Source organism: Castanea sativa, chromosome 1 (genome assembly GCF_040712315.1).
Source record: "Castanea sativa cultivar Marrone di Chiusa Pesio chromosome 1, ASM4071231v1".
In the NCBI taxonomy this organism is placed as follows: domain Eukaryota; kingdom Viridiplantae; phylum Streptophyta; class Magnoliopsida; order Fagales; family Fagaceae; genus Castanea; species Castanea sativa.
Genome location: NC_134013.1, coordinates 59,632,405 through 59,647,276, shown reverse-complemented (window position 1 = coordinate 59,647,276; position 14,872 = coordinate 59,632,405). Strand labels below are relative to the sequence as shown.

General features: G+C 36.6%; 1 protein-coding gene across 1 annotated transcript; it reads left to right on the top strand.

Moving 5' to 3' along the window:
• Positions 1-5,973: 5,973 nt before the first annotated feature.
• LOC142610226 (receptor-like protein kinase FERONIA) lies at positions 5,974-8,815 on the top strand. The gene has a single exon (XM_075781987.1). It carries the CDS (start codon positions 6,080-6,082, stop codon positions 8,795-8,797), a length of 2,718 nt encoding a protein of 905 aa, XP_075638102.1. The 5' UTR covers positions 5,974-6,079; the 3' UTR covers positions 8,798-8,815.
• The last annotated feature ends 6,057 nt before the right edge of the window (positions 8,816-14,872 follow it).

The window sequence follows — 14,872 nt, the reverse complement described above, 5'->3', positions numbered from 1 at the left end:
ATATATGGGGTGGGAGAAGGTGCCATCTGATCACAACACAATGAGCATATTGTGAGATGCCAATGACAATGATAATGTTCTACAGTGAATTAGACATGCCAGAGACATGTACAAACCTAGGAGAAGGTGCTATCTAATCACAACACAATGAGCATATTGTGAGATGCCAATGACAATGATAATGTTCTACAGTGAATTAAACATGCCAGAGACATGTAATATTTGAAACAATGAATAAATTATAGGTATCTGCCCAAAAACAGTTCTAATAAATTTAGTCAAGAGCCTTGTAACTCAATTAGTGACTCCTAATATTTCTAAAGGTGACGTCCAAAGTTCAAATCTCCCTCCCCGAACTATTGAATTATCCCCAAAAAAAAAGTAACTAGGAATAATTATAGTGATAAGCTGACATCTTATGAATTCAAGAGGCAGTTACAGTGGAAGACAACAATGTAGCTATTCAACATGTGAAAAGAAAAACCATTTGTACACTGATCCGTTCAGCAATTTCTCACCCATATTTTTTCGGTTTTTATTCAACACCCAAAGCCTATTATGAATTTACAAGGAAGCATGAGTTCAAATATCATTCATATGGGTGTAAAAGGTTTCATTTGAAAAGTTTAGATGGATAGATAAGCTGTCAACAACAAAATTAATAAAAGCATCACCATTAGGTGTGCCAAATGCCAAATATTTGGCATTTGGCACACCAAACACCAAAAATAGAGCATCATGAGGTGTGTTAAATGTGTCAAAATTTTGAGACATGCTATAGTACACTCACATCTTTGGCACAGTACGGATGAAAATGGCAAAACTTTTTAATATTTATTCATTCTACTTTTCTCTCTCTTCTCTCACCGTGACATCTAATTCACTCTCTCATCCTCTCTTCCCCTCCATCAATCCTCCCAACCTTTAATTCACTCTCTCATCCTCTCCATCAATCCTTCCAATCGGACATTGACAATCAGGAACCAAAACCACGCCAGCGTCCAATCAAGCTCTGCTACCGTCCCCCCTACTCGTCCCCTAAAGTCCGATCTTGCCTCCAATCTCACCCCCGATCTCTCCTCTAAACTTGCCGCCGATTACTCCTTTGGTCTCACTAGTGCCGCTGCCGATCTTGCTAGTCCTTGCCGCAATCTCGCCAGTCCTCTCCTTTGATCTTGCTAGTCCTCGCCACTGATCTCGCCAGTGTTGGGTTACACGTATGAGTGAAGTCCTACATTGAATAAAGATGAGAAGAATGAGTGGTTAATATAACATAATTGAGCACATACCCATTGGGGCTTAGGCCTTTTGGGTTAAAGTGTCTCTATATGTTATATTAATTACTCAAGGAAGTACCCCAAAGTGTTTATCCCCCTGACAGCCAGTCCTCACTGCTGATCATGTCACCGACCTCCACAACCGTCACCTATCGTTGGTTGAGTTTGGGTCGGCGTTTTATTCTCTATTTTGTTGGTTGGTTGAGTTTTTTTTTTTTCTCTATTTTGTTGAGGTCTTTAGATTTGGAATTTGTTGGAGGATCCGGTGATTGTGGTTGTAGTGTGTTGCAGTTGATTTGCTGTTGGTGGTGGTTGTAGCTATGGTTGTTGGTTGGTTGGTGGCAACTACCACTGAGTTGGGTGTTTGTATATTGGCTGGGATTTGAGATAATATATTATTTAATGTGTTGAATATATTATTTAAATATTTAGAATCAAAGAATAGAACATATGATGAATGGTGTATTGTAAAATGATGTGGTAAGATAATAAAGTAGGTGTTTTAATGTATTAAAATGACATAATTTTAACACACCTGATAGTGATGCTCTAATAGTGACAAATTAAAGATTGAACCACAAGCTAAAGTTGGCACCATTTACTAAAAGATTTAGAAAATGAAATAATAGAACATATATTCTCCATTTGATGTTGTCAACTTCTCATATTTTTCAACTCCACATAAAGAACAATTCAACTAACTAAATGAATTCTTTCAAAAGAACAATGGGTAAAGCCATACAAGGGATCCAAATACATAGAAAGCCTAAAACAATTTCATGACTCAAAAGAGAAGCACACAAGAATCATGATTTTGAACTGAAATAAAAATCATAAGAACCTAAGCTAGCTGAGGAAAAAAAAAAACAAACAAACAAACCACAATCATTTTTTTTTTTTTAGAGTTTGAACCTACCACTCAAAGAATCCAATCAAAACCCATGAAAATACTAAAAAAAATAGCAAAATCCATACCAAATCAACAAAACCCATACTAATATGAACAGATTGATATCCAAAAAATTATCTCAAACCCATCAAAATTTCGAAATCCAAAATTTGGGGAAATAGAAAATCATAAAAGAACAAACCTTGAGGTTCGGTGCCGCGGCGCTAGCTCCAGAGTTGACGTGTGAGATGGCGGCAATGGCAGGTGGAGCTCTGGTGCTAAAAGGAGAGGAGGAATCTAATTTGGGGTTTAGGCAAAAGTTCTCTAGGTCTGAGAGTATCATGTAGGCGTTTCTGAGTTGTGATTGTGTGTGCTAGAGTGTATTGGATTTTCATTAAAGAGCTAACGTGGCGCTTTATCATTGGTGGCGTAAAAGAGCTGTTTAATGCCAGCTCCGGACAGAAATTATGCTCTCTTTTTTTACCTCCATTCTGTATCGAGAGATTCCATATACAAGAGTTGAGGTGGGAGTTGTCCAATGGGTTCAATTACATATATTCATCTCTTTGTAACGTAATTAAAAACTGTTTTGGCATTTAAAATGCACGATTTTCAATTTTATAAAATGATGGCTTATTATAGATCATGTCAGTGAGGGAATGTAATGAGAAATTGTTGCACACTTCATAACTTCATTCAAATGGTAACAAGAAACAATCACTAGCTTGTTTACTAAATTCAAGGCATAGGGGCTCTATTTTATTTAATACAATTTTATTATTCATCAAAAAAAGATGTTGAGGGCCCTATTACTGACATCGAATATAGAAATAACATAAGTGAGTCAAAACGCACTATTACCATCTTCCCCCTTTGCCCTCTGGTTTGACGAGAGTCATTGCTCCAGTTTTGCTCGTATAGACAAGCTCCATGAGATAAGTTTCATACATTACTAATTACTAATTGGTTAAGAATGTGTGCTTAAGATAGGAGTCTGTAAAAAAAAAAAACAACTTGGGTTTATAAGTGTTTAATTATCTTGGAAATTATGATAGTGTTTATAATATTTATTTGAGATTAGGGTCCGTTTGAATGTAGCTGAAAACTGAAAACACGGTAGAAAAATAATTTTTAAATGTGTGAATAGTACTGTAAGACCCATTTTTAATGAAAAAGTTGTTGTGATGTTTGTTGGTCACGAAATAAGTCAATATTCATGTCTTAAAAAAAAAAGAAAAAAAAAAAGAGAGAAAAACGCAGACGTTGGAAACGTGTTATCCAAACGCTGCTTAAGACGTTAAATCTAACTTGTTACTATGCCAACAACAACCCAACTCTTTGTTTTGTTATTTGCATTATTTGGCCAAAATGGAAAATTAGCAATAATTTCTAAACAATATAATTAGTAGGTACTGTTACAAAATTATATTTTTTACTAACATCTCGAATTTAAAAGACTCGATTTTTGGCCTAAAAATCGAGTCTTTGAGGGTCGATTTTCATGGTCTAATCTGTCTGATGTGGCATTTTTTTTACGTGGCGTCTACTTAGAAATCGAGTCTCTAAGACTCGATTTATAAGCCAAAAAATATATATAATCACAAAACACTATATTAAACCAATTTTCAGACAAACTCTTTCCTCTTCTCTCACGCTCTCTCCTCTTCTCTCACGCTCTGTCTCATCCTTCTTTGGCTCCAATTTCCTCTCCATGGGCTCCGATTTAGAAATCCTCTCCATGGCACTCCAGATTAAGATTTCCTCTCCATAAAATTTTTCAACCTCACGCTTGCCTTGTCGTCTCAAACAATGCTTGATCTTCGACAAACAACACGGTGGTTTTCTGGGTTTCATTTTTTTGGGTTTTAATTTTCTGGTTTCTGGGTTTTCTGGGTTTTATTTTTCTGGTTTTTTGGTCTTCATTTTTTTGGATTTTAATTTTCTGGTTTCTGGGTTTTCTGGGTTTCATTTTTCTGCGTTTTCTGGGTTTTATTTTTCTGGTTTTCTGGGTTTCATTTTTCTGCATTTTCTAGGTTTTATTTTCCTGGTTTTCTGGGTTTTTTGGGTTTCATTTTTCTGGGTTTTAATTTTCTGGTTTCTGGGTTTCATTTTTCTGCGTTTTTTGGGTTTTATTTTTCTGGTTTTGTGGGTTTCATTTTTCTGCATTTTCTGGGTTTTATTTTTATAGTTTTCTGGGTTTCATTTTTCTAGGTTTTAATTTTCTGGTTTCTAGATTTCATTTTTCAGTGTTTTCTAGGTTTCATTTTTCTGAGTTTTATTTTATTGGTTGATTGGGTGGGATTGAATGTGATTGTGGTTGGTTTGTGGTAGTCCGGTGGTGGTTGGGTTTTATTTTTTCTCTCTCTTTTTTCTCTGATGAGAAGATGTAAATGGTGGGCTTAAAACATTATAGACGATTTGTAGAGGGTTCTAAATCAAGTCTTAGAGACTCGATTTTCAGGTGGACGCCACGTGAAAAAAATGTCACATCAGATGTGGTCAGACCATGAAAATCGACCCTCAAAGACTCGATTTTTAGGCCTAAAATCGAGTCTTCTAAACTCGAGATGTTAGAAAAAATATATGTTAGATTCTAAGTACTTAGGAACTAATGTATTAGAACTCTAATATGTATTGTTGGCAAACCATGATCAAAACAGGTGTCTAGTTATGTTTTAGACTTGCTCAAAGTATGTGATTTATGTAAAGTTGGAATTGAGTTAACTGTAGAAGTTACTGTGCATTTCTGTCTGACTCGATCAATTAAGAATTAGACTCGACCGATCGAAAGTCGTGCAGATTGTTTTTTCTGCAGATTTTCCAACTCAGCTCTAAGCTCATATGACGTGTAGGGTTTTATGTTTTGCCTTAGGTATAAAAGGCAAACCCTAGTCACATTTTTGAGGTTGCGCATACTGCTGTTTGTGTGAATCTCTTGTGAGATCAGAGAGGTGCTTGCCTTCACACAAGCTTGAGATTATCAAGAAGGAGATTTCTTTGAGAGCTTGATGATTGTTTAGTTGCTGCCATAAGAGCTTAAAGATACACAAGCAGGGGTGCTTGTACTTGCTGGAGAATTTAAGAAAGAAGGAGTCCGTGGTCTCGAAACTTGCACGTGGTCGTGTTAGTAAGTTCTACTGGTGGGCAGCAATAGAATGTTAGTGGTTTAAGTCGCAATTGTACACTTCAATTCTTTCATAGTTGATTCAGATTTACCTTGAGAATAGCTAAGTTAAATTCTCCCTAGATTTTTTACCGGTTTGGTTTTTCTAAGTCATCATATCTTTGTTTTTTTATATACCACACTATGCATTGATATGATTATATGATTGTGTTAACCTAGATCTGAAATTTGGACTAAATAATAACTTGGCTTGTTAACTAGGTTTATCCAATTGTGTGTTAAAGGGTTCTAAATAAACTCTACAATATAGTTTTATAACCGTACTTACTAATTATATTGTTTAAAAATTATTGTTTATTTTTCATTTTGGCCGCATTTTATTGCTTTAAGGTTTGAAGATCAACTCCATCTTTGTGGCAATAATAAAGAACTTCTTTCACGGGCTGGTTAGTTTTCCACACTCTTTGAGTCTTTGCAACTTTAGTGTGCTTTTGACTAATGATTAAAAATATTATATATGGCGTGCTTTTCGACGTGTACTTTTACAAATCAACTGAGAAGTCCCACCTTTTGGCTCTCTTAGAGGACCAAGAGTCACTACTACTCTCCGATTTCCAAAGAGAATAATTGTAGCCGTCTCTATATCCCAAAAGAAACCACACGGTTCTCTTGACCATCCACGCGGGCTTCCCTGCGCACTGCTATGTATACTTCCACTCCTATGTACACCTTTTATATCGCTCGCAGTCGCAGCTTCGCTTACACTTCTAAGTTTTGTCACGGTCTACCATGCAAAACTCTTGTAGATTTTACGTTTACCTATTCTCAGTGTCCTTCTTCTTCAATTACCTAACAACTACAGTCACTGCTAAGCCCCCCCCTACATACTCCTCCATCAATGATATCATGCTTAACTGTGGCTCCTCCGGCATCTCAACTGACCCAGATGGCCGAGCCTGGACTGGAGATGAAGGTATACACTCAAAATTTGTTTCCTTAGAACAATCTAATAACACCTCTATACTCTCCCATCCCCATGGCTCATCCATTGATCATGACCCTTACAAAACCGCTCGAATCTTTCATTCTCAAATCACCTACACATTTCGTGTTAGTCCTGGCCAAAAATTCATAAGATTGTACTTTAACCCTTCTACATACCATGATAATTTTGATATGTCTAAGGCCTTTTTCACTGTTACTACTGGTCCCTTCACTCTACTTAGCAACTTCAGTATAGGATCAAAATCCCTTGTCAAAGAATTTTGCGTGAATGTGCTGCAGAATCAGACACTGAACATGACCTTCACTCCATCTATAAATACTTCATATGCATTTATAAATGGGATTGAAATTGTCTCGATGCCCACCAGCCTTTACTACAGTCAATTTGGGGATAAAGAAGTACGTCTTGTCGGCCATAACTCTCAGTTCCATATCCAAAACAACAGTGCTCTTGAGATGATTTACCGACTAAACGTAGGTGGGCACTCCATTTCACCAATAAATGACTCCGGTAAGCTTTTTCGGAGATGGCTTGATGACACCGACTTCTTTCTTGCTTCAAATGTAAACTCTATTAGTAATGGGGCAATCCAGATCAACTACACAAGCATACCTCCTTACACAGCACCAAAGGAAGTTTATCAGACAGCCCGAATTACAAGAACATCCGAAGACAACAAACGGTACAATCTTACTTGGAAATTGCCAGTGGAATCGGGGTTCAAATACCTTGTGAGACTCCACTTCTGCAAAATCCAACCGGAGGTAAAGCAGAGAACTAACAAAGGGTTCCGAATTTCCATAAGAAATAAGACACAGGAGATTTCTGCTGATGTTATCACTCTGAGCGGTGGGCAAGGCATTCCGGTATATAGGGACTATTTTGTGATGATACCACATAAAAAGGCTAATGGTAAGACCCCTCTCTTTATAGAGCTTCGTCCTAATCATAATTCAAGCTCTGGTTATTCTGATGCTATCCTCAATGGTCTCGAGTTGTTCAAATTGAATAACTCTGATGCCAATCTCGCGGCTCCAAATCCTGAAGTTCCACACCCTCCTTCCCCTTCCCCTTCCCCATCTCCGCTCAAATCACCTGCCCCACAACCACTACCTTACAAGAATTCCAAGAGCGGCACAAAATCAGTAATCTTCATTGAAGCCACTGCAGGTGTTATATCTGTCATATTTCTCTTGGGCTTAACAATTATCTGGCGAAGGATGAAAACAAAGTCCATCAAAAGCGAAACACCACCGATTCTACAAGCACTCGGCCGTCGCTTTACTCTCCAAGAAATCAAGACTGCCACAAACAACTTTGACCAGGACCTTATCATCGGAAAAGGCGGCTTTGGTTATGTATTGAGAGGTCAAATCGATCATGAACACACTCCAGTTGCGATCAAGGTTTTTCAGCGAACTTCAAGACAAGGGTTTCATGAGTTTCAGACAGAGATTGAAATGCTTTCAAAGCTTCGCCACCCCCATCTGGTATCTTTGATAGGTTACTGCAACGATGAACGGGTCATGATCATTGTATATGAGTTAATGGCTCACGGAGCACTTCATGATCATCTTTACAACACAGATAATCCTCCATTGCCATGGAAGCAGAGGTTGGAGATTTGCATTGGTGCTGCCCGTGGAATATTGTACCTTCATGAAGGTGAGGGGCACGCAATCATACACCGCGATGTCAAGACTAGCAACATTCTTTTGGACCAAAATTGGGTACCCAAAGTTTCGGACTTTGGGATTTCAAGATTGGGCCCTACAAGACTGTCAATGAGCCACGTCACTACTGATGTGAAGGGAACGTTTGGGTATATGGACCCCGAGTATTTTTGGACCAGCCATTTGACTGTAAAGTCTGATGTTTATGGATTTGGGGTGGTGTTGTTTGAGGTGTTGTGTGCTAGACCAGCAGTGGATATGGGCTTAGATTATGAGCAACAAGGTTTGGCCTATTGGGCCAGTTTGTGTTTTGAAGAAGGAAAACTTGATCAGATCATTGATCCTCATCTGATTGATCAAATGTCACCAGAGTCTTTGAAGATGTATGCAAATATCGCATATAAATGTGCGTGTGAAGATAGAGATCAAAGACCCCAAATGGTTGAAGTGTTGAGGGCTCTTGAGTTTGCAAAGGAGTTGCAAGAAATTGCTGATGATGGAGGCCACGGGGTCATGATTAATGAGGAAGTTCCACTATGTGTGGGAGAAAATCAGGTGGTGTCAAGAACAAGGAAGAAAGGTGAGATGGGGCAATCGTGTCCAACACTTAAGAACAAACGTACACCACATAAAGAGCTTCTTAGATTTTTAAGCGAGAAGGTGGGGCTGAAGTGGGTCAAGTCACCAAAGCTAGGTTGTTTTTTTGCAGCCTCTGAGTACAATGCCTTGCCACGTATTGAAGTGCAATTGCCGGATCTAAGTAGGTGCGGACCATATACCACACCGGGGAAATTTGTAATTGAAATCTCTAAAGTTGAAGAACCATAATGCTACAAATGCTTTCACTTTCTCTTTTTTTTTTTTTTTTTTTTTTTTGCCAGATAGTGGTTCAATTTAAAAAAGAAAAAAGAACTATAGGATCAATAATGCAGGCACTCTGGTTGCTTTTTGGTTGACAAGGCAGCTTTTGAAGAAGTGGACATATTCTTGCACCTTTTGCTTAAAGAAAGAACTATATTAAACGAACCACAAACCAGAACTAATATCTGAAGGCTGATTCTTACTCCCAAAAAAAACACACACACACACACTACAGCAGGAAATTTACCTAACATTAAAAATTAAAAAAAAAAAAAAAAAACCATTAAAATTCTATGTTTGGGTACACGGGGAAATTTACCATTTAACATGATTTTAACTATTATTTCATTAGTTGCTGGCAAGTTTTTAAAACATTTTAGCAAAATGTGAGGGTCTCTTTTTGGACGGTGTCCAGGCCCAAGCTTAAGCAAGGACCCCGGGGCCTTCTTGTTATAGTCTGAAAGGACTGGACTTGGTTCACCGCAGCTAAATAGGCTGTTTACAAACCAAGTGGTGCACAAGGTAAAGTTCCTACAATACACATACACTAGCAAGCGAGAATATATGTATTGAACAACAAGAAAACAGCAAAGGAAAGCAACGTAATAAAGAAACGCACAAAATAATTGTTAGGGATCCTCAAATCAACAAGAAATACTCCATTAGTTTTCTTAATTATGGATTACAATGTGCTCACTAAGACGTGATACAAGGTTCAAATAAACTCAAAAATTATAGACTTAGATGGTTATCTAAGTTTCTAAGACTTGCAAAGTTTGAATCCTTTTAAATCCTTTTGAATCCAAGTATGTACTATAGTGGCTGCTTCTAGGATACCGAATGATATTTCCCTACTTTTTTTGAGTTTTGACAGAGTTTTCTCAATAATTCTATTATGATTTCACTATTGCTGAATGTCCCCTAGTGTTGGCTGCTTCCCCCTTTTTATAGTGTCATTCTAGGGTTCGGGATACCACTGATTTCCCTCCTTTTGACCCCCTAGGTACCAGAGCCATTGCTATGCCAGCCATTTTGATGGCTAGCTCTTTCCCTGTTTCTCATAGTTTTTCTCTTTTAGTGCTTCTTCCCTAAAAGTCATTTGCTGGCTTTCCATTCCAGGGCGTCTTTGGAGAGCTAACCTTCCTCCTCTCTTCTTTCAAGGTTTCTCTCCTTTTAGATTCAGCTTTTAGCTGTCCTCCTTTTTTGTTGTTTTTCTTGAGTGAGTCAAATATATCCCTGCCAGGTCGAAGGTTTTTTCAGCTACTTCCTCTTATAGTTCTTCTTCCTGGGTTCCCCGAGGTACCTGCCTTTTGTTCCAGAGTTGTTGTTCTCCAAGCCTTCTGGTTCTTCGCTGCATCGCTAGGTGCTTGAGAAGGACGTATCTGTCTTTCGTTCTTTGTGTTTCTTGGTCCCCCTTTTGAGCTGTCCAAATCTTGTTTTGGTGGTGTTGCGTGTCCCGAAGATCCCAAGCTCTTATCAGTCCCTGGGGATCCCGGCCTTGTTTTTCCCACTGGACTCTCTTCAATCCTCTCACCTTGGCAAGCTGGGCCTTTTCTTTCTTTCCTTTATTTTACAGGCCCTAATGCTTGCTTCAATTCTTTGGTTTTACCATCTCTCCTTTTTCTCATTACTTTCCATGGGGTTGGCCCATTGTGCTATTTCTTTGGGCCTTGGTGTTGTGATTTTTTAGACCTCAACACAAACTAACATCTCAAGCCTTAGAGGCTAGAGTTTAGTGAAGAAACTCGAGTCTGGGAGACTCAAGTTCCATAAAGCATACAGAGAAAGAAGAAAGAAGCAGATCGAGGAGATCTAGACCCACCCATGCACGCATAAAAAGAACCCACACTTGGAACTCGAGGCTTAGAGACTCGAGTTTCTTCATTGACAATTGAACAGTTTTGCAAACCTGACAACTAATTTGTTCCAAAAATAATGTTAAAATGGAAAATTTCCTCCATGTGTAAGCCTATTCTTTTTTCTTGTTCTTTTTTTTTTGAAAAATATGTGTAAGCCAATTCTAAACCTAGGGAGAGGCAGGGAGCACACTAAAAAGTTTTATGGGCCAAAGCCAATAAATTTAGGCATTAGATAGCATGAGGGTAGGAAATTGTTAGACATTCAATTTGAAAATTATTTTTCATTATTGCCATTCTCGAGTCTTCTCTCCAAAAAAAAATTAAAAAAAAATTCGAGTCTATTTAAACTTTAAAGACATTTTGTCTTGGAATTGATAAAGGGGGAAATTTCAATGTATTTCAATTTCATCTAAATTGTAATTTCCTAGAGACATTGAGGCTCAAATTCAGAAGAAAGAATCCAAGTGCTATTGCAGAGATCTCAGTTGAGTGAGATTCAGTGTGTCAAGTGAAATTAAAAGCAGGATCATCAGAATTTGAATTTTGGTTATACATAATAGTTTTCCTAAACTTTGTCTAAAACATGATTGAGTAAGTTTGCCAAGAATTTCCATTTTTTTTCCTAAATATTGTTGGAGCCAACCAACCCTCGATTGCTACTTGTGTAAGAACAAAAAGTTAATCCTAATATGATAGAACAAAGGAAAAACTATCTATTACCCCTAAGAGAAATCCTTGTAGCCTGCATACCTTTACCCTATCCAAATGGACTTACCTTTGAGAGAAGATTTCATCCAAACACCTTGTTTGTCCATGAGTGTATTAGATTCCTGCTGGATACCACAAAGATAATCACAAATCTTCAAATTTCTTGTTGTAGTAGGATTTGTAATCAACGATTGAATTGTGAAGCCGAGAAGGTATTGAAATACTCTCACTAAATATACTATTGTAAATCACAATCCCTAGCGAGAAACATGTTATAGGAGAGAAAAATCACGAATCTCTTAGTATTTGTAATGGAGACATACATGATTCAAATTTCACATTCTCAATTGTTGTAAGTTGTAACCATTGAATTTTTATAAAAAAAAAAATTATTCTCAAAGTAAATTAAATTCATTCAATTGTTTGGCATAAAAGGTAGACTAAAATACATTTTGGGCCTTTAAAGTTTGGGTTTTATTTTATTTGACCCATTATATTTCAAATTTTTAACTTTGCACCTTCATATTTGATTATATTTTCATATTATACTCCATTTTTATTAGTAATCTGACCATTAAGTGTCCTTCATGTTTAATTATTTTATGAAATACAAGTTTTAAAATGTTCAGATATGTTAAGAATTTTACTGTTTTAGGCAGAAAAGTATATTATGAACAATTTGATTACAGACAGAAATTGATAACAATGTTAATATGAAAGTAAATCAAGCATAAAGAGCTAGTAAAAGTACAAGTAAAAGTACAAATTTGAAACCTAGAAATTTAATACGAAAACATGTCCAAATTTTAGGTGTCATATATTTTAGCCTAAAAACTGAGATCAGTAAAAGTACAAGTAAAAAGGATTGGAATTTTTTTAATAAAGTAATACATAAACTCTTTTTTAGACGAATAAAACTATGCATAAAGTCATAAACTAACTTAGGTGGCGTTTGGATAGCATCTAAAGAGAGTGTTTTGCGTTTAGCGTTTGTATATCCGTGGGACCCACTGTTACAGTAGCTTCCAATTAAATGCAAGACTGAGCTAAAAACGCGTAGTGATTTTTTCCTTCAACGCACCGTTCTTCGTGTTCTTCAACGATCAAACCCAAAACTTCATCGAAACCCAGCAAACCCATTCTCAAACCCAGAACATGATGAACCCAGCAAACTCGTTCTTAGTGTTCTTCACCGATCAAACCCAGAACTTCATCGAACCCAGCAAACCCATTCTCAAACCCAAAACATGATCAACCCAGCAAACCCATTCTTCGTGTTCTTCAACGATCAAACCCAGCAAACCCATTCTCAAACCCAGAACATGATGAACCCAGCAAACCCATTCTTCATGTTCGTCACCGATCAAACCCAGAATTTCATCGAACCCAGCAAATCCATCAAAACAGAAGATCAAAATAGTGAAACCAAAACCATATGAATCAAACCCATGTGAAAAAAAATCAAACCCATGTAAAAAAAAAAAAAAAATCAAACCCATCAAACCGGTCAAACCCAGCAAACACAACCGATCAAACGGATCTAACCAGAAAACCCATCAAACCCACCGCCGATCAAACCCATCCACCACCACCGAGGGACCCGATCTTCGCCGACGTCAGACTGGGTTGTTTTCCTCGTGGATTTACATTCTGAGCTCTTCGCCGGCATCGGACCGATGTAGTTCTTCCTTTCTTCCTTTCTCTGGCGGGCATGGAACTCTATTCTCGAAGACACAGGCGTTAGGTAGTGTGGGTGAGGACTGAGGAGTTAATAGAAGGAAAAAATAAAAATAAAAATAAAAAGTAAAAACGCGTTTTCAGCTGAGCTACAGTGCTCGGACCAAAAATAATCAACCCGTGTTTTTCAATTATTTGTTACAGTGTTTTTAGTTTTTAGTTTTTAGTTTTCAGCAAAATAAGATGTATCCAAACGGACCCTTAATATACCTAAATAAATGGACTCTCTCCTGTCTTTTGCTCAATGTCTATCCACTTCAAATTTTCAATCATACATACCATTTTTGCTGTCGGTAGGGGTAGCGGTGTCTTTGACGGCATTGGTGTACAGTATAATATTGAAATTTTATTTGTTTTGATAAACTAATACTAAAATTTTATGAACCAATATGTCAACAAAAGAGTTAAAAATAATAATTATTATTAAAGACTTTTTTTTAACCTCTTTTTTGCTTAATTGGGTGAGTTCGGTTTAGCTTTTTTTTAACTGTGTTTTTTAAAAAAGTTGTGGGTTTAAAAAGTGTGGTATAAAATTGAACTTTTTTAAAAAATAGAGTATTTAGTAAAAATTGTCAAAAAGTATTTTTTGAAAAAATTGAGTGTTTGACTAACACTTATAAAAGTGGAGGTTTGAGTTGTAAATTACCAAAAATGACAATATATATATATACACACACACACACACACACACAAAAATTCTTTGTTTTAATTACTTCTCTTAAAACAAGTTATACACACAACATTTTTACAAAAATTTCACAATAAAATCTATATGACAAGTTGTTAATGGTAGATAAAAATAATAATAATGCCTCTACTAAGTTCAAATGAGAACCAATAACAACTTACTGTGTAAACTTTATTATGAAAATAGTCTCAATGACACTATTTTTTTCTCAAAAAAATAGCACTAATTTATAAAATCTAAATATACAATAAAATATGACAATATTTTTGCAATACTTTTTTTTTTTTTTTTTAGTTGTAGACTTAGTCAATCCTATTTTAATATTTTATTTTCACCTATGAAATATTTGATTCCTCAATTATTGTTGTGAAAATTTATTGTGTCCTAATACAATTGTAATTTTCATTTTGTAAATTTCCTTGCATACACACGGATCCCACTCAAACCACCTTTTACTTCTTTTTTTTTTTTTTTACCTCTCTTTTTTTCTCAACCACAGGTTGCTCTCACCCTTATCTCCTTTCACATTTATCTTCTCCCATCCACTATTATTTTTTTTCTACTTCTCCTTTCCTCTAATTTCATCAAACAGCTTACAAGAACCAAACCGAACTCCTCTCATATTTGTCATCCAACCTTATGCATGCCAATTAAAAATCAATTAAGGGTGAGTTAATTCAATTTCACCCAAAATCAACTCCTCTCTCTCTCTCTCTCTCTCTCTCTCTCTAACCCCAAAACCAAATTGGAAGTGAGATCAGATGTTGAGATTTGAGAGTGAGATCGGCAGTAGAGGTTCTTCTCCTTCTGTGTATATTTTGTTGCATTTTCTATTTGTTATTATGTGTTTGTTCTTCTGCCAATAATTTTCTTTTCATGTCCTTCTATGTCTATTCTGTGGTTAGTTGGTTAAAATATGGAAGAAAAGAAAAGAAACAACCACTACTACCGTCACAGTGGAATTCTTCTTTTGGCTTCTTGCAATTGACAAGCAGGGAGCATAAAGTGTAGAGAAATTCTTCTCCAGCCCCATGACGGTTTTTTTTTTTT

Coding starts and splice junctions, on each gene's coding strand:
- LOC142610226 (XM_075781987.1), top strand. CDS start 6,080: ATGCAAAACTCTTGTAGATTTTACGTTTACCTATTCTCAGTGTCCTTC.